Consider the following 20,178-nt stretch of genomic DNA (forward strand, 5'->3'; position numbering starts at 1 on the left):
GTCAATGGTTTGGCAATGCTAGAAAAATTACAGATGAAGCGACGATAAAAATTAGCAAAGCCCAGGAACTTTTGCAGACTTTTCAGAGATGTCAGCTGAATCCAATCCTGGATGGCTTGGACCTCTCAATGGAATAGGACACCGCAAAGGCTCCAAGAAAAACCCACAACGTTTAGCATAATCCAAATCCATCAGATTCAGGGCAGCGCCTGAATCCACAAACGCCATGACAGAAAACGACGACAAAGAGCATATCAAGGTAATGGACAGAAGGAATTTGGACTGTACAGTACCAATGACGGCAGACCTAGCGGACCGCTTAGTGCACTTAGGACAATCAGAAATAGCATGAGAGGGATCACCACAGTAGAAACACAGCCCATTCAGACGTCTGTATTCCTGCCGTTCAACTCTGGTCATAGTCCTATCGCACTGCATAGGCTCAGGTTTAACCCCAGGCAATACCGCCAAATGGTGCACAGATTTACGCTCACGCAAGCGTCGACCGATCTGAATGGCCAAAGACAAAGACTCATTCAAACCAGCAGGCATAGGAAATCCCACCATGACATCCTTAACCCTCCGTCACATACAACTGATCTGACAGGCGCTTCTCTTTTACTTTCATTTCTCCTTCCTCACCAGATTGTGAGGAAACCCCCTCCCTCCAGGTAGTCTCCTGTCTCTTGAAGGTCTGTGAAACCTGATATCACAGTTGGATTTCAGAGCTTCAGGGGAGAGGATATAGCTGCACAGATCTCTCAGGCTCATTGTATGTGAATACGTCACATTCAGTAAGGTTGGTATTTTATGTTTTTATTCATCACAATAGTTTATTTAGCTTGTTTTATGAATGTATAGCACAAAATGTGAGGATATTTCATAGAAATAAGGGAGATTTTATAAAAGAACGTGTGCTGCTCAGGCATATACAGTAGTTCCCTAACATATTCCTTCTCTTGCTTCAGATTATCTGCTGAAATGGAGAGGAAAATGTACAATTTATCCAAACAACTTGATGTTGAGGAAGTAACAAACATGCTGTTAGATGGTAGAGACCTCACACTGAATGAGGATTTAGGAGAGGAAAGTGAGATTGATTCTCATGATGAGGTGGAAGAATGTGTCCTGGATTCTGAAACAGAGCAAGATGGTGACAGTGGTGAGGATGAAGAAGTTGGATCATATTATATTGGAAAAGATAAAAATACTAAATGGAACAAGAAGCCATTCCAGAAAAAACGTAGGGAACCTTTAAACATTATTACTCACCTTCCTGCAGTAATAGGAACTGCACGTAATGCAAAAACTGCAGTTGAATGCTGGAACAGTATATTTACAGATGACATTCTGGACTCTATTGTCACATATGCCAACCAATATATAGACATTATAAAGGACAAGTACATCTGCAACAGAACCATCAAGCCCACAGATGAAATAGAACTGCGTGCTTTTTTTGGATTACTGTACCTTGCAGGAGCTTATAGGGCAAATAGACAAAGTTTGGAGGAACTTTGGGGTAAAGATGGGGATGGAGTTGAAAAATTTAGCCTTGTTATGTCCATAAACAGATTCAAGATTCTAATTCGTTGCCTTCGGTTTGACGACAGAACTACCCGAACCGAGCGCAAAACACATGACCGACTTGCTCCAATTCGTGATATATTTCAAAGATTTGTTGTAAACTGTAAACAAAGTTATTACCCTGGAGAGAATCTCACTATTGACGAAATGCTCCCTGGTTTTCGTGGTAGATGTGCCTTTCGTCAATATATTCCATCAAAGCCAAACAAATATGGAATAAAAATTTATGCCCTTGTTGATGCCAGTAAGACCTACACTTACAACCTGGAAGTTTATGCAGGAAAACAACCAAAAGGTCCTTACTGTGTGAGCAACAAACCCATTGATGTTGTAAAAAGACTGGCTGAACCCTTATTTGGATCGGGTCGCAATATTACAGCTGACAATTGGTTTACAAGTTGTGATCTGATTGATTATCTGAAAATTCAGAAGCTGTCATATGTGGGAACTGTAAGAAAAAACAAAAGGGAATTGCCGCCACAGTTTGTAAGTGTGAAAGAGAGACAACAGTACAGCAGTATGTTTGCATTCCATAATGGAAAGGCTTTAGTTTCCTATGTACCACATGCCAAAAAAATCGTACTTCTTCTATCAACACTTCATGATGATGCTGCCATCGATCCTGGGACTGGGGCAGAAAAAAAACCGGAGATAATTACATTTTACAATGCCACCAAAGGGGGTGTGGATACAGCAGATCAGATGTGCTCCACTTTCAACGTCAGCAGAAACATCAAACGCTGGCCAATGGTCATATTTTTTGCTATGTTGAATTTGGGTGGTATAAATTCACAAGTAATTTATCTTGAAAACAAGCTTGAACCACTCCGTAGACGATTGTATCTGAAAAAATTGGCCCATGAACTAGTACTTGGAGAGCTACGCAGGAGAAGCGTGAAAACAATCGGTATCCCCTCTCGCCTTCAAGTTCAGCTCAAAAGGTTCCGCCCAGAAGATGATGGTGAAAAGTCACCATCTGCACCACCTCACAAAAGAAGGAGATGCACCACCTGCCAAACGGAAAGCGGAACCAGAAGGCTTCCAAATTATGAATGTCTCAAATGTCATAAAGCAATTTGCCTGACACATGCAAAAATGGTGTGTAATTCTTGCTATTTGCTCTGCAAGTGTGACTTTTCTGGGGAAACCTCAGCATCTACTTCTGATTGAATATGTTTTTAATAGTACTTAAGGTACCTTAAAATTAAGTTTGTGTTCAAAAATTTTCTTTGTACATTTTTTTGAGAGAGTCGAACTGGGGACTATTTGGCGGGAGTTTTGAAAAGTTTGTATTTCATAGTTATTAGTTTTAAGTTAAGTAAATTTTTTTTTGCAACTGATTATGTGTAGTCTCTTTTATTACATCCCTATGAAGGTCACTGATCACTTTTAGAGCACTGAAATTGCAAACATTAGATATTATAGGTATTTTTCCAGCAGGCGCCTGACAGGCACATTGTATGTGAACTCGTTAGTCCGAATATTGTATGTGACGGAGGGTTAAGAGCCTCAGAGAGACCCTTTCTGAACAAAGCTGCCAGCGCAGATTCATTCCACTGAGTGAGTACTGACCATTTCCTAAATTTCTGACAATATACTTCTATATCATCCTGACCCTGGCACAAAGCCAGCAAATTTTTCTCAGCCTGATCCACTGAATTAGGCTCATCGTACAGTAATCCGAGCGCCAGGAAAAACGCATCGACACTACTCAATGCAGGGTCTCCTGGCGCAAGAGAAAATGCCCAGTCTTGAGGGTCGCCGCGCAAAAAAGAAATAATAATCAAAACCTGTTGAATAGGATTACCAGAAGAATGAGGTTTCAAGGCCAGAAATAGCTTACAATTATTTTTGAAACTTAGAAACTTAGTTCTATCTCCAAAAAACAAATCAGGAATAGGAATTCTTGGTTCTAACATAGATTTCTGATCAATAGTATCTTGAATCTTTTGTACATTTATAACGAGATTATCCATTGAAGAGCACAGACCCTGAATATCCATGTCCACACCTGTGTCCAGAATCACCCAAATGTCTAGGGGAAAAAAAAAAAGTGAACACAGAGCAGAAAAAAAAAAAAAAAAAAAGATGTCAGAACTTTTTCTTTCCCTCTATTGAGAATCATTAGTTGGGCTCCTTGTACTGTTATGTCTGCTAATGAAAGGTGTTATGAAGGCAATCCAGAAACACAGTGTGCCTAGCAATCAGAGCGCACACAGTGATCTGACAAATACCCAAAAACAAAAGAACGAGCTCTGAGACGTGGAAACTCTGTAGACTGCACACCTGATCCTATCCTAAACACAACTAAAAGCGGCTGTGGATTGCGCCTAACAACTACCTATGCAACTCGGCACAGCCTAAGAAACTAGCTAGCCTGAAGATAGAAAAATAGGCCTGACTTGCCCCCAGAGAAATACCCCAAAGGAAAAGGCAGCCCCCCACATATAATGACTGTGAGTAAGATGAAAAGACAAAACGTAGGGATGAAATAGATTCAGCAAAGTGGGGCCCGATAATCTTAGACAGAGCGAGGACAGTAAAGCGAACTTTGCAGTCTACAAAAAACCCTAAAGCAAAAACCATGCAAAGGGGGCAAAAAAGACCCACCGTGCCGAACTAACGGCACGGCGGTACACCCTTTGCGTCTCAGAGCTTCCAGCAAAACAAAAGACAAGCTGGACAGAAAAAAAGCAACAAAATAGCAAAAAAGCACTTAGCTATACAGAGCAGCAGGTCACAGGAACAATCAGGAGAAGCTCAGATCCAACACTGGAACATTGACAAGGAGCAAGGATAGCAGCATCAGGTGGAGTTAAGTAACGAAGTAGCTAACGAGCTCACCAGAACACCTGAGGGAGGAAGCTCAGAAGCTGCAGTACCACTTGTGACCACAGGAGTGAATTCAGCCACAGAATTCACAACATTCTATACCAGCGTGATAAAATTTTAAAGGAGTTTTCCTGTAGCGAGATACATCTTGAGAAGCCATGAGAATTACTCAACATTTGGTTCGATTCTTGGGGGGACAAAGAACGCTTTAATTCTGATTCCCATGAAGATAAATAGAGTGGTTTGAACTGAGTGGGTGGACAAATGAGGTTAGCGTACATTTTGGAAATTAGTTTGGAGGAAGGAGAACTGAGGCCTACTAGAAATTCTAGCCAGAGCAACTCAGAGTTATTTTTTTGTATTGATTTGAGTTTGGAAAGTATAAAAGTTACATGGTGCTTTTGTAGAAGGTCGTGGGGTCGTCTTTTGGCATCCCTTGGCCAAGCGTCTATACAGGGGATTTGGTTGGGAAGGAGGTGTGAGATTGGAAAGTTAGGTAACGAGTCCCAAAGACCAAAAACATCAGTATAATTGGGGTCAGTAAGCCAAGGGATTATCTTCAGTGGGATATTATCTAAAAAGTAACAATGAGGTACTTTGTGAGTGAGTACAGGAGGACCATAGAAAGATATCAGCATTATTACCCAACAGAGTGATTTCGAAGTTAGGAGTTTTAGAATCTATATTAGACTTAACCAGACGTAACCATCTATGTTATGGCTGGCAATCAGGCAACACAGCGTGCAGTAATCAGCGCACATACAGAGATCTGGCAATAACCAAAAACAATAGGACAAGCTCTGAGACGTGGAATCTCTGTAGACTGCAGTACCTGATCTATCCTCACACAACTATAAGCAGCAGTGGATTGCGCCTATAACTACCTATGCAACTCGGCACTGCCTGAGGAGCTGACTAGCCTGAAGATAGAAATACAAGCCTGACTTACCTCAGAGAAATACCCCAAAGGAATAGGCAGCCCCCCACATATAATGACTGTTAGCAAGATGAAAAGACAAACGTAGGAATGAAATAGATTCAGCAAAGTGAGGCCCGATATTCTAGACAGAGCGAGGATAGCAAAGAGAACTATGCAGTCTACAAAAAACCCTAAAACGAAAACCACGCAAAGGGGCAAAAAGACCCACCGTGCCGAACTAACAGCACGGCGGTGCACCCCTTTGCTTCTCAGAGCTTCCAGCAAAAGTTAATAGCAAGCTGGACAGAAAAAACAGAAAACAAACTAGAAGCACTTATCTAGCAGAGCAGCAGGCCCAAGGAAAGATGCAGTAGCTCAGATCCAACACTGGAACATTGACAAGGAGCAAGGAAGACAGACTCAGGTGGAGCTAAATAGCAAGGCAGCCAACGAGCTCACCAAAACACCTGAGGGAGGAAGCCCAGAGACTGCAATACCACTTGTGACCACAGAAGTGAACTCAGCCACAGAATTCACAACAGTACCCCCCCCTTGAGGAGGGGTCACCGAACCCTCACCAGAACCCCCAGGCCGACCAGGATGAGCCACATGAAAGGCACGAACAAGATCTGGGGCATGGACATCAGAGGCAAAAACCCAGGAATTATCTTCCTGAGCATAACCCTTCCATTTGACCAGATACTGGAGTTTCCGTCTAGAGACACGAGAATCCAAAATCTTCTCCACAATATACTCCAATTCCCCCTCCACCAAAACAGGGGCAGGAGGCTCCACAGATGGAACCATAGGTGCCACGTATCTCCTCAACAACGACCTATGGAATACATTATGTATGGAAAAGGAGTCTGGGAGGGTCAGACGAAAAGACACCGGATTGAGAATCTCAGAAATCCTATACGGACCAATAAAACGAGGTTTAAATTTAGGAGAGGAAACCTTCATAGGAATATGACGAGAAGATAACCAAACCAGATCCCCAACACGAAGTCGGGGTCCCACACGGCGTCTGCGATTAGCGAAAAGCTGAGCCTTCTCCTGGGACAAGGTCAAATTGTCCACCACCTGAGTCCAGATCTGCTGCAACCTGTCCACCACAGAATCCACACCAGGACAGTCCGAAGACTCAACCTGTCCTGAAGAGAAACGAGGATGGAACCCAGAATTGCAGAAAAATGGAGAGACCAAGGTAGCCGAGCTGGCCCGATTATTAAGGGCGAACTCAGCCAACGGCAAAAATGACACCCAATCATCCTGGTCAGCGGAAACAAAACATCTCAGATATGTTTCCAAGGTCTGATTGGTTCGTTCGGTCTGGCCATTAGTCTGAGGATGGAAGGCCGAGGAGAAAGATAGGTCAATGCCCATCCTACCACAAAAGGCTCGCCAGAACCTCGAGACAAACTGGGAACCTCTGTCAGAAACAATATTCTCAGGAATGCCATGTAAACGAACCACATGCTGGAAGAACAAAGGCACCAAATCAGAGGAGGAAGGTAATTTAACCAAGGGCACCAGATGGACCATTTTAGAAAAGCGATCACAGACCACCCAAATGACCGACATTTTTTGAGAAACGGGAAGGTCAGAAATGAAATCCATCGAAATATGTGTCCAAGGCCTCTTCGGGACCGGCAAGGGCAAAAGCAACCCACTGGCACGTGAACAGCAGGGCTTAGCCCTAGCACAAATTCCACAGGACTGCACAAAAGCACGCACATCCCGTGACAGAGATGGCCACCAGAAGGATCTAGCAACCAACTCCCTGGTACCAAAGATTCCTGGATGACCGGCCAGCACCGAACAATGAAGTTCAGAGATAACTTTACTAGTCCACCTATCAGGGACGAACAGTTTCTCGGCCGGACAACGATCAGGTTTATTAGCCTGAAATTTCTGCAACACTCTCCGCAAATCAGGGGAGATGGCAGACACAATGACTCCTTCCTTGAGGATACTCGCCGGCTCAGATAACCCCGGAAAGTCGGGCACAAAACTCCTAGACAGAGCATCCGCCTTCACATTTTTAGAGCCCGGAAGGTATGAAACCACAAAATCAAAACGAGCAAAAAATAACGACCAACGGGCCTGTCTAGGATTCAAGCGCTTGGCAGACTCAAGATAAGTAAGGTTCTTATGATCAGTCAAAACCACCACGCGATGCTTAGCACCCTCAAGCCAATGACGCCACTCCTCGAATGCCCACTTCATGGCCAGCAACTCTCGGTTGCCCACATCATAATTACGCTCAGCAGCAGAAAATTTCCTGGAAAAGAAAGCACATGGTTTGAACACTGAGCAACCAGAACCTCTCTGTGACAAAACCGCCCCTGCACCAATCTCAGAAGCATCAACCTCGACCTGGAACGGAAGAGAAACATCAGGTTGACACAACACAGGGGCACAGCAAAAACGACGCTTCAACTCCTGAAAAGCTTCCACGGCAGCAGAAGACCAATTAACCAAATCAGCACCCTTCTTGGTCAAATCGGTCAATGGTCTGGCAATGCTAGAAAAATTACAGATGAAGCGACGATAAAAATTAGCAAAGCCCAGGAATTTCTGCAGACTTTTTAGAGATGTCGGCTGAGTCCAATCCTGGATGGCCTGAACCTTAACCGGATCCATCTCGATAGTAGAAGGGGAAAAGATGAACCCCAAAAATGAAACTTTCTGCACACCGAAGAGACACTTTGATCCCTTCACGAACAAGGAATTAGCACGCAGTACCTGGAAAACCATTCTGACTTGCTTCACATGAGACTCCCAATCATCTGAGAAGATCAAAATGTCATCCAAGTAAACAATCAAGAATTTATCCAGATACTCACGGAAAATGTCATGCATAAAAGACTGAAAAACAGATGGAGCATTGGCAAGTCCGAACGGCATCACCAGATACTCAAAATGACCCTCGGGCGTATTAAATGCCGTTTTCCATTCATCTCCTTGCCTGATTCTCACCAGATTATACGCACCACGAAGATCTATCTTGGTGAACCAACTAGCCCTCTTAATCCGAGCAAACAAGTCAGAAATCAATGGCAAGGGATACTGAAACTTAACAGTGATCTTATTAAGAAGGCGGTAATCAATACACGGTCTTAGCGAACCATCCTTCTTGGCTACAAAAAAGAACCCTGCTCCCAATGGTGACGACGATGGGCGAATATGTCCCTTCTCCAGGGACTCCTTCACATAACTGCGCATAGCGGTGTGTTCAGGTACGGACAAATTAAATAAACGACCCTTAGGGAATTTACTACCAGGAATCAAATCGATAGCACAATCACAATTCCTATGCGGAGGTAGGGCATCAGACTTGGACTCTTCAAATACATCCTGAAAGTCCGACAAGAACTCTGGGATGTCAGAAGGAATGGATGACGAAATAGACAAAAATGGAACATCACCATGTACTCCCTGACAACCCCAGCTGGTTACCGACATAGAGTTCCAATCCAATACTGGATTATGGGTTTGTAGCCATGGCAACCCCAACACGACCACATCATGCAAATTATGCAGTACCAGAAAGCGAATAACTTCCTGATGTGCAGGAGCCATGCACATGGTCAGCTGGGCCCAGTACTGAGGCTTATTCTTGGCCAAAGGTGTAGCATCAATTCCTCTCAACGGAATAGGACACCGCAAAGGCTCCAAGAAAAATCCACAACGTTTAGCATAATCCAAATCCATCAGATTCAGGGCAGCGCCTGAATCCACAAACGCCATGACAGAATACGATGACAAAGAGCACATTAAGGTAATGGACAAAAGGAATTTGGACTGTACAGTACCAATAACGGCAGAGCTATCGAACCGCCTAGTGCGTTTAGGACAATTAGAAATAGCATGAGTAGAATCACCACAATAGAAACACAGTCTGTTCAGACGTCTGTGTTCTTGCCGTTCTACTTTAGTCATAGTCCTGTCGCACTGCATAGGCTCAGGTTTACTCTCAGACAATACCGCCAGATGGTGCACAGATTTACGCTCGCGCAAGCGACGACCGATCTGAATGGCCAAGGACATGGACTCATTCAAACCAGCAGGCATAGGAAATCCCACCATTACATCCTTAAGAGCTTCAGAGAGACCCTTTCTGAACAAAGCCGCTAGTGCAGATTCATTCCACAGAGTGAGTACTGACCACTTTCTAAATTTCTGACAATATACTTCTATATCATCCTGACCCTGGCATAAAGCCAGCAGATTTTTCTCAGCCTGATCCACTGAATTAGGCTCATCGTAAAGCAATCCGAGCGCCAGGAAAAACGCATCGACACTACTCAATGCAGGGTCTCCTGGCGCAAGAGAAAACGCCCAGTCCTGTGGGTCGCCGCGCAAAAAAGAAATAATAATCAAAACCTGTTGAATAGGATTACCAGAAGAATGAGGTTTCAAGGCCAAAAATAGCTTACAATTATTTCTGAAGCTCAGGAACTTAGTTCTGTCACCAAAAAACAAATCAGGAATCGGAATTCTTGGTTCTAGCATCATAGTAACATAGTAACATAGTTAGTAAGGCCGAAAAAAGACATTTGTCCATCCAGTTCAGCCTATATTCCATCATAATAAATACCCAGATCTACGTCCTTCTACAGAACCTAATAATTGTATGATACAATATTGTTCTGCTCCAGGAAGACATCCAGGCCTCTCTTGAACCCCTCGACTGAGTTCGCCATCACCACCTCCTCAGGCAAGCAATTCCAGATTCTCACTGCCCTAACAGTAAAGAATCCTCTTCTATGTTGGTGGAAAAACCTTCTCTCCTCCAGACGCAAAGAATGCCCCCTTGTGCCCGTCACCTTCCTTGGTATAAACAGATCCTCAGCGAGATATTATATACTTATACATGGTTATTAGATCGCCCCTCAGTCGTCTTTTTTCTAGACTAAATAATCCTAATTTCGCTAATCTATCTGGGTATTGTAGTTCTCCCATCCCCTTTATTAATTTTGTTGCCCTCCTTTGTACTCTCTCTAGTTCCATTATATCCTTCCTGAGCACCGGTGCCCAAAACTGGACACAGTACTCCATGTGCGGTCTAACTAGGGATTTGTACAGAGGCAGTATAATGCTCTCATCATGTGTATCCAGACCTCTTTTAATGCACCCCATGATCCTGTTTGCCTTGGCAGCTGCTGCCTGGCACTGGCTGCTCCAGGTAAGTTTATCATTAACTAGGATCCCCAAGTCCTTCTCCCTGTCAGATTTAACCAGTGGTTTCCCGTTCAGTGTGTAATGGTGATATTGATTCCCTCTTCCCATGTGTATAACCTTACATTTATCATTGTTAAACCTCATCTGCCACCTTTCAGCCCAAGTTTCCAACTTATCCAGATCCATTTCCACATCGATTTCTGATCAATAGTATCTTGAATCTTTTGTACATTTACAACGAGATTATCCATTGAGGAGCACAGAGCCTGAATATCCATGTCCACAGCTGTGTCCTGAAGCACTCTAATGTCTAGGGGAAAAAAAAGACTGAAGACAGAGCTAAGAAAAAAAAATGATGTCAGGATTTCTTTTTTCCCTCTATTGGGAATCATTGGTGTGGCTCCTTGTACTGTTATGGCTGGCAATCAGGCAACACAGCGTGCAGTAATCAGCGCACATACAGAGATCTGGCAATAACCAAAAACAATAGGACAAGCTCTGAGACGTGGAATCTCTGTAGACTGCAGTACCTGATCTATCCTCACACAACTATAAGCAGCAGTGGATTGCGCCTATAACTACCTATGCAACTCGGCACTGCCTGAGGAGCTGACTAGCCTGAAGATAGAAATACAAGCCTGACTTACCTCAGAGAAATACCCCAAAGGAATAGGCAGCCCCCCACATATAATGACTGTTAGCAAGATGAAAAGACAAACGTAGGAATGAAATAGATTCAGCAAAGTGAGGCCCGATATTCTAGACAGAGCGAGGATAGCAAAGAGAACTATGCAGTCTACAAAAAACCCTAAAACGAAAACCACGCAAAGGGGCAAAAAGACCCACCGTGCCGAACTAACAGCACGGCGGTGCACCCCTTTGCTTCTCAGAGCTTCCAGCAAAAGTTAATAGCAAGCTGGACAGAAAAAACAGAAAACAAACTAGAAGCACTTATCTAGCAGAGCAGCAGGCCCAAGGAAAGATGCAGTAGCTCAGATCCAACACTGGAACATTGACAAGGAGCAAGGAAGACAGACTCAGGTGGAGCTAAATAGCAAGGCAGCCAACGAGCTCACCAAAACACCTGAGGGAGGAAGCCCAGAGACTGCAATACCACTTGTGACCACAGAAGTGAACTCAGCCACAGAATTCACAACACATCTAGCTAGGTGAATTGCGTGGTAATAGGTCTTAACCCCTTAATGATAGCCAATAGGTCTTTTAACTGACCTGAGATATAAGAAAATAGCATCCCCATACAGGAGACAATCCAGCAGCTGTCAGCTGTACACTATATCTGACAACTTGCTGTATCAACCACGATCAATGTTAGCACCGTCCATATCTGTTTAACCCTTTAGATGCTGCTGTCAATAGTGACTACATCATTATAACTGGTTAACAGAGTGTGGGGGCTTCCTCTTTATCCCAATTGGTGCCCTCCGATCATGATTGTGTGGTCCTGATGTTTGCGATGGTAATTCACGACCAAATAGCGTCCTTAGAGTCTGTCGGCTGTTGTAACCTGTTCAGAAATTAGCGACATTTAGGTGGTAAAAATGCACATTTTCATTTCTGTCATACCACTTTTCATTAATTCCTGTAAAGCACCTGAAGGGTTAATAAACTACCTGAAAGCAGCTTTCAATATGTCAGGGAGTGCTGTTTTTAAAATGGTATCACCTTTGGGGGTTTCCCAATATATGAGACCCCTAAAGTCACTTCAAACATGGATAGTTCCCTAAAAAAATAACTGTTGTAAATTTCCCTGAAAAAATGAAAAATTACTGCTACATTTTTAACCTCCTAAAATGCTAACAAAATAAAAGAACATTTTACAAATGGTGCTGATGTAAAGTCGACATGCGGGAAAAGTTATTTATTAATGGTTTGCTGTGGTATGACTATCTATTAAAGGGATAATCCTTCAAACTTTGAAAATTGCTAAATTTTTAAAATTTTTCTCAAATTTGTGATATTTTTTACAAATATACACAAAACATATTGACCTAAATGTACCATTATCATAAAGTATAATGTGTCACGAAAAAACAATCTCAAAATCACTGGGATTTGTTGAAACATTCCAGAGTTATTGCCACATAAAGTGACACTGGTCAGATTTAAAAAATTTGGCTCCGTCACTAAGGGGTTAAAGTTGGGGAGGTCAAGTCCACCTTTATTTTTAGGTAGATAAAAGAATTTTAGGGAGAAGTCTGGCTCTTTTAAATCTCCAAATATAATTTGCAACCAATTTATTCAAGGAGGTGAAGAAAGAATTAGGGATATGGATGGGGACCATATTCATTATATAAAATTTTTTTGGGAGAATGTGGGCTTTGATAACTTTAACCCTCCCCATCCAGGAAAGATAAGGTAAGTCATAAGATTTGAGTAGAGTTTGTATCTTGGTTTGTAAGGGTAAAAAATTAAATTTAAAGAGTGAAGTGGGGTCTGTAGCGGGATAAATCTCTAGGAATTTTAGTTTCTCAGGGGGCCAGTTAAAAGGGGTAGTTTGTTTAAGAATCTTGGATACTTCAGATGGAATCGAGATGTTCAAAACTTCCAACTTGTTCATGTTGATTTTAAAGTTTGAGACAATACCAAATTCATTAAATAAATTTAAAAGACTGGAAAAGGCTGTTTAGGGATTCGAGATCAAGAGAAGAAGGTCATCAGCAAACGCAGCTGTCTTGAATTCATATTGGCCCACTGTTAAGCCTCTAATCTCCGGGTTTTGCCTAATTTTCTGGATCAAGGTCTCCATTACCAACACAAAAAGGAAGGGGAGAGAGGGCAGCCCTGTCTAGTTCTGTTTCTAATCCTGAAGGAATTAGAAAATAAACTATTCACTCTGACCTTAGCAACTGGAGTCGTGTAAAGGGTCATGATAGCCTCTATAAACGGAGGAGGAAACTCATATTTTTTTAAGGTGCAAATCAGATAGTGCCAGCTGATTCTATCGAAGGCCTTCTCGGCATCTGTCGACAGAATGACAAGGGGGATGCCAGAGCACTTAGCATGAGAAATAGCCAAAAGAGTTTTGATAGAGTTGTCCTTACCCTCTCTTCCTCTGACAAAGCCAACTTGGTCAGGATGTATTAGTGTTTCTAGAACACCATTAATTCTGGCAGCCAGAATCTTTGCCCATAATTTTAGGTTGCTATTGAGCAAGGAGATAGGCCTATAATTACTACAGAGGCCGCCGTCTCTGCCCTCCTTGGGAATAATATATGCCTCTAGGGATTGAGTAGGAGGACACTTCCCTTCCAGAAATGAGTTGAATAGGACAACTAGGTGGGGGAGAAGAATGTCTGAAAACTTTCTGTAGTAACTCACAGGGAAACCATCTGGACCTGGAGTTTTGTTTTTTGGGATTGTTTGAAGGATGTCTTTAATATCTTGGATAGTAATCTTAGAGAGAAGAGCAAAGTAGGGTTGAGCGAAACGGATCTGACAATTTCAAAAATCGCCGACTTTTGGCAATTTTTACCTGGTTTACCTGGTTTACTGAAGACTTCAGGCAGCCACAGTCCAGGGTACCAGATCACATGGCAGGCAGGGTCCAGCTGGCTTGGAAGCGAATCCAGAGTCCCCTTTACCAGGTGGAGTTAAAAGCCTTCCACTAGCACGGTGGTGTTGTAGTCTCTTACTGCCTATGGCTTCAGATAAGGTCCTCACAATTCTTCTCTCTGTCCCCCATGTAGGATAGGAAATAACCTGTATGACTGGTGACTTGAGCCTTTTTACAGGTACTCAAGCACGCCGCGGGCTCTATGTGTGTCACCGTGGCTCCTGGGTATTAAGGCGGACAGGTAACTTGCAGTTCATCTGTCCTGCTGGTCTCTGATGTAAGTCGTAGTGTCCTTACAATCTCGGTCGTCTGACTACACGGCTCCTTCAGACCCTCTGACCCTCTAGGTCGGTCTGCTCCTTTCTGTCTCTCTGACAATCTCAACTCTCTTTCCCTGCAAACCACAATATATAGGGGAGTCACATAGTAAATAGGATCAAAAGCTCCCCCTTGCGGCTTGGAGTGTGAACATGTTGTGTGTATTGTGGTTACCTGATAAAAGATATCCTTCATCGCTTCCAAACGCAACATCACTCTCCCCGCGCGGAAAATAATGCTACTGTGATGACCAGGACCCTGGGGCGCAACACTTATTTCCAACCTCAACAATTTGAAGTAGTCCTGTCCAATTCTGAACAGTGAAAGTAACTTTCCAGATGGGTGCACTACCTGTTAAGGACACTTCTTTTTTAGTTTTGCCACTTTCTGATACAAATGCGCTTTTTATCTTCTGTGGCTGTGGCCATATGCTCCAGTCCTTGAATGGTTTTCCGAACAGATCACCCAGTGGGGTCACCTAGTTCTCACAATTGCTTCAAAATTCCATCTTAACCACCTTCTCAGAAAGTTTGCTCTTTATTAGCCGCCTCTAATATTTGGAGAAACGCAGGGTTGATCCAGCAACAGAACTGCGATCTTTGTAGCAAAATCTATCTTTTATTGAGCCATTTTAAAATAGAACATCACAAAAATGTGGTCCACTAGATATACTGTTAGCTGTAATAGCACAATAAACCGATGTACAGCATTAAAACGAACACCTTTCGAATTGCGTCTTAATCATGGTACTATGATTGACTTTTACTATTAAAATATTTTACTGTTACTTTTGAAAAATAGAATAAAAACAAGTTTTTTTCTTTGTGCTGCCAAATTCATAGACTATACACATTTTTGTTTTCTTTTTCCCACCAATGGATTCGTATTTGGGCTTGTTTTTTGAGAACCAAATGTGATTTTTGTTGGCACAATTATGGCCTCTTTTCATCCTTTTGATCGATTTTTATTGCATGTTTAAAGGTGCAACTGTACTGAAAAATGGAAAATTCTATTTTTTCGGCATTCACTGGGCACTTAAATGTGATTATTTACATGTTAGATTATGTATCTACATATTTGATCATGTTTATTTTATTTCTGCATTTTACATCATCCTTGGAATAATCCAATAATTATTAATAATAATGCCTCTTTGGACTACACCTCGAGAGATATGGGAGACAAAAACAACACCAAATCTGTAGAGGCAATGGCATAATATATATATAATCATACTTATACGGAGTCATGTCATAGCTTCTGTTCTATGAGTAAATGTTGATGCATCTGACTATGTCCGATCATTTTACAGAATCTGACCAGGATGATGAACATCTTCTCTTGCAGGTGGAGACTCGTCACTTATTACCTCACGATGAAAAATAAGAGGAACATGGAAATGCCTGATGTAAGAACACAAATGATGTAGGGATCTATGATAATTCTCGTTTCAATCACATTTAGACCATGAAAATAAGAATGGAAATTTTCAAAACAAAGTTACTCAATTATTTTTCTAGGAAATAAAATTTGTGTTCAGCTGAACATTGATCATAATGTAATTAAGCTTAGATAGAAATTGCTATTGATGCGAAGACATCTTTATCTCATTCCATGAAGTGAGGAGATGGTGAGGACACATAGACAACTTTGCAATGATGTCCGCTCCACATACCACATCGTATTGACACTTGAAAGTCACATTCACATGTTATTGAGGAATCAATTCTGTGACAGTGATCATTGTTGTCCGTGAGGATTTTGGCCAAGATGTCAGATAAATCTTTAAACAGAACATTGTTTTCTATCAGCAGTGAAGGGTACACACGGGCATTTGGTTCTGGTGCAAAACAGTCTCAGGTTTAATTTGTCTCACAAACTTCGAAAGTAAGCACAGCAGCTTCACTTTGACCAAAATTTTAAAAAAATCAATAACTAAATAAACAGTCCTTTCTCAGGGTAGGCACAGTAAAATGATGCGGTCCTACGTTCACAGCAAGTCCGGACATTGCTACGGTCTGTGCACCAGTAGAGCTCCCCACTCCAGCTCCACTACCTCAGACACACTTGAGCCAATTCAGCTGCCTTTTATAAGACCTGCAAGGCCCCTACCGGAGCTATAGGAGCGACTATTTCTACCCCGGCTCTTTTGGTTGCTCCTAAATCCCGGACCCAATATCTGGTCCATTTACTAAAACCTCTCAGTAACCATCAATTACTGGAGCTTCAATTCTGGGATTTATATCACTGAGGCCAGCCACTTCGGTGACACAAACCTGCCACCCAGGACATTCCCATCTGCTCTCCTGCAACATGAAGAACTCCAGTTCCTTATTATATTAGTAACAAATCTTACTGACTTTTAAATCTCTTATGTTTGTATACTTTTTTGCAGGTGAACAATCTGACTGATATTAAAGAGTTTGTACTCTTAGGTTTTCAAGGCAGTTCAAAGCTAAGAATTGTACTCTTCTGTGTACTTCTTGTGATATTCTTGGTGACAATATATGGGAATCTCCTGATCATCACCCTGGTGTCCACCAGCAAGAACCTCCACACTCCAATGTACTTCTTCATCTCACAACTGTCCATCAGTGACATCTTACTGATTTCAGATATTGCCCCCAACATTCTCTACGTTTTAATGAATAAAGGAGGGACCATTGCTTTTATTGGTTGCATGACCCAAATTTATTTCTTTAGTGCCACAGAATCATTTGAATGCCTTCTCCTCACGGTGATGTGTTATGACAGATATGTGGCCATCTGTAATCCCCTCCGTTATACCTCTATAATGACAAGTGGAAATTGTGTGATATTGTCCATCAGTTCTTGGTTGCTCAGTTTCTTTGCGTCACTCATTTACATTATAATAATATCCAGGTTAAAGTTCTGTGGGTCTAATGTTATTGACCATCTATTCTGTGATCTTGTTCCCTTACAAGACATTGCATGTTCGGATACTTTTCCTGTAAAACTACAAATGTATTTATTAAGTATTCCACTGTTGATTATTCCCAGCATAATATTTATTGTTAGCTACGTGAAGATTATCCGTGCCATTTTACAGATTTCATCTAATATCAGTAGACAGAAAGCCTTCTCCACCTGCAGTTCCCACCTCACCGTGGTCTCCATATTTTACACAACTCTTTTCAGTGTGTATATTCTTCCAAAAAGTGAACAAACATCAGATATTAATAAAATCACATCCCTTCAATACACTGTATTTAACCCCTTGATTAATCCCATTATTTATAGTTTTAGAAATAAAGACATTAAAGGTAATCTTCGACTTCCCAAATGTTTTTTCAAATGGCAAGCACGGTTATGAAAAAGAAAATCAGATTTACGTACAGACTCTGGCCTCTGTCACTTATCTGCTGACTATTCTACTGATGTGTTCTATGACATCCACTTGCAGTTGCCTAACCACTGCAGCCAATCTCAAAACTCAGTTTTAAAGCGTTTATGACTTTTCATACTTCCATGTGAGCTCTTTAAAGTGCAGCAGTTTAAATCAACTTGCAAAGGAGCCATCCTTTAACCCGTTAAAGTCCAATGATGGATATATCAATCATTGGTCGCCTCCACCTGTTTGATCTGATCAGCTGTCAAGTGCCTCTAACAGTCATAGTAACATAATATTTAAGGTTGAAGGAAGACTTTAAACTTTTGGAAATGGTTTTTGCTAATCACTCTGGATCTCCCGGATGATGACCCTAAAGACGACGACCCTGAAGACCACCCCGAAGAAGACGACGACCGCGGAGACGACGACCCTGAAGACCACCCTGAAGAAGATGACAACCCCGGAGACGACGACCCTGGAGACGATGACCCTGGAGACAACGACCCTGGAGACCACCCCGAAGAAGACCAAGAAGCAGAAGAACAAGAAGCTGCAGAACAAAAAGCAGAAGAACATTAAGCATAAGACTAAAAATCAGAGCAAAAGATATTATCTAAATTACAAGCAGAAGAAGACTAAGCAGTGTATGGGGGTGAGTTCGTTCACGTATTGCCCAGTCACGTAGTATATTGCCCAGCCACGTAGTATATTGCCCAGACACGTAGTAAATTGCCCAGTAATGTAGTATATTGCCCAGTGACGTAGTATATTGCCCAGTGACATAGTATATTGCCCGGCCACAAAGTATATTGCCGAGTTACGTAGTATACTGCACAGTCACGTAGTATATTGCCCAACCACGTATTATATTGGCCAGTAGCGTAGTATATTGCCCAGTGACGTAGTATATTGCCCATTGACGTAGTATATTGCCCAGTGACATAGTATATTGCCCAGTCATGTAGTATATTGTCCGGCCACATAGTATATTGTCCAGTCACGTAGTATATTGCCCGGCCACATAGTATATTGCTCAGTCACGTAGTATATTTCCCAGCCACGTAGTATATTGGCCAGTAACCTAGTATATTGCCCAGTGACGTAGTATATTGCCCAGCCACGTAGTATATTGCCCAGTGACGTAGTATATTGCCCAGTGTCGTAGTATATTGCCCAGTGACGTAGTATATTGCCCAGACACGTAGTATATTGCCCAGTCACGTAGTATATTGCCCAGTCACGTAGAATATTGCCCAGTCACGTACTATATGATATAGCACAGCCCATGTAGTATATTTCACAGCCCATGTAGTATATTGCCCAGCCCATGTAGTATATAGCAATGTGGGCATCATATCCCTGTTAAAAAAAAGAATTTAAATAAAAAATAGTTATATACTCACCTTCTGGAGCCTGTTGTGAATTCTGTGGCAGAGCTCCCTCCTGTGGTCACAAGTGGTACTTCTGCTGATCCTCTCTGTGAGCTTCCGTTCGTGGAGGAAAGTGGTACTGCGGCTTCTGAGTTTCCTTCCTCAGGTGATGTGGTGAGATCGTTAGGTGCTGCTCTACTTAACTCTACCTAGTGCTTTGATCCTGGCCTCCTGTCAATGTTCCAGTATTGGACTTGTTTTCTACTGGATCGTTCCTGTGGCCTGCTGCTCTGCATAGCTAAGTTTTCCTTTGCTATTTTTGTTTGCTGTTTTTTCTGTCCAGCTTATCTATTTGTTTTGCTGGAAGCTCTGGGACGCAGAGGGTGTACCTCCGTGCCGTTAGTTCGGTATGGAGGGTCTTTTTGCCCCCTTTGTGTGGTTTTTTAGGGTTTTGTGTTGACCGCAAAGTTACCTTTCCTATCCTCGCTCTGTTCAGAAAGTCGGGCCTCACTTTGCTAAATCTATTTCATCTCTACGTTTGTCTTTTCATCTTAACTCACAGTCATTATATGTGGGGGGTCTGCCTTTTCCTTTGGGGTATTTCTCAGAGGCAAGGTAGGCTTATTTTCTATCTTCAGGCTAGCTAGTTTCTCAGGCTGTGCCGAGTTGCATAGGGAGCGTTAGGCGCAATCCACGGCTGCATCTAGTGTTGTTGGAGAGGATCAGGGATTGCGGTCAACAGAGTTCCCACGTCTCAGAGCTCGTTCTATATTTTTGGGTTATTGTCAGATCACTGAATGTGCTCTGACCGCTATGTCCATTGTGGTACTGAATTGCCTAATCATAACTCATAACAGTACAGGAGGCCATCGTACTAATGATTCTCAATAGAGGGAAAAAAGAAGTTCTGAGACCATTTTTTTTTCTCTGCACTGTGTTTTGCCTTTTTTTTCCCCTAGACATTTGGGTGGTTCAGGACACAGGTGTTGCAATGGACATTAAAGGTTTGTCTTCATGTGTGGATCAGCTCACGGCAAGA

At 42.4% G+C, this 20,178-nt stretch overlaps 1 protein-coding gene across 1 annotated transcript in view; it reads left to right on the forward strand.

Moving 5' to 3' along the window:
* Positions 1–17,751, forward strand: part of LOC138674778 (olfactory receptor 6B9-like) — a 57,507-nt gene extending 39,756 nt beyond the window's left edge. Inside the window, exons 3-4 of the mRNA XM_069762595.1 lie at positions 15,765–15,825; positions 16,813–17,751. Coding sequence (XP_069618696.1) covers positions 15,765–15,825; positions 16,813–17,751 — 1,000 coding nt within the window. The remainder of the gene's footprint in view (positions 1–15,764; positions 15,826–16,812) is intronic.
* Positions 17,752–20,178: the final 2,427 nt, after the last annotated feature.

This window comes from Ranitomeya imitator, chromosome 4 (assembly GCF_032444005.1).
Source record: "Ranitomeya imitator isolate aRanImi1 chromosome 4, aRanImi1.pri, whole genome shotgun sequence".
Lineage (NCBI taxonomy): Eukaryota > Metazoa > Chordata > Amphibia > Anura > Dendrobatidae > Ranitomeya > Ranitomeya imitator.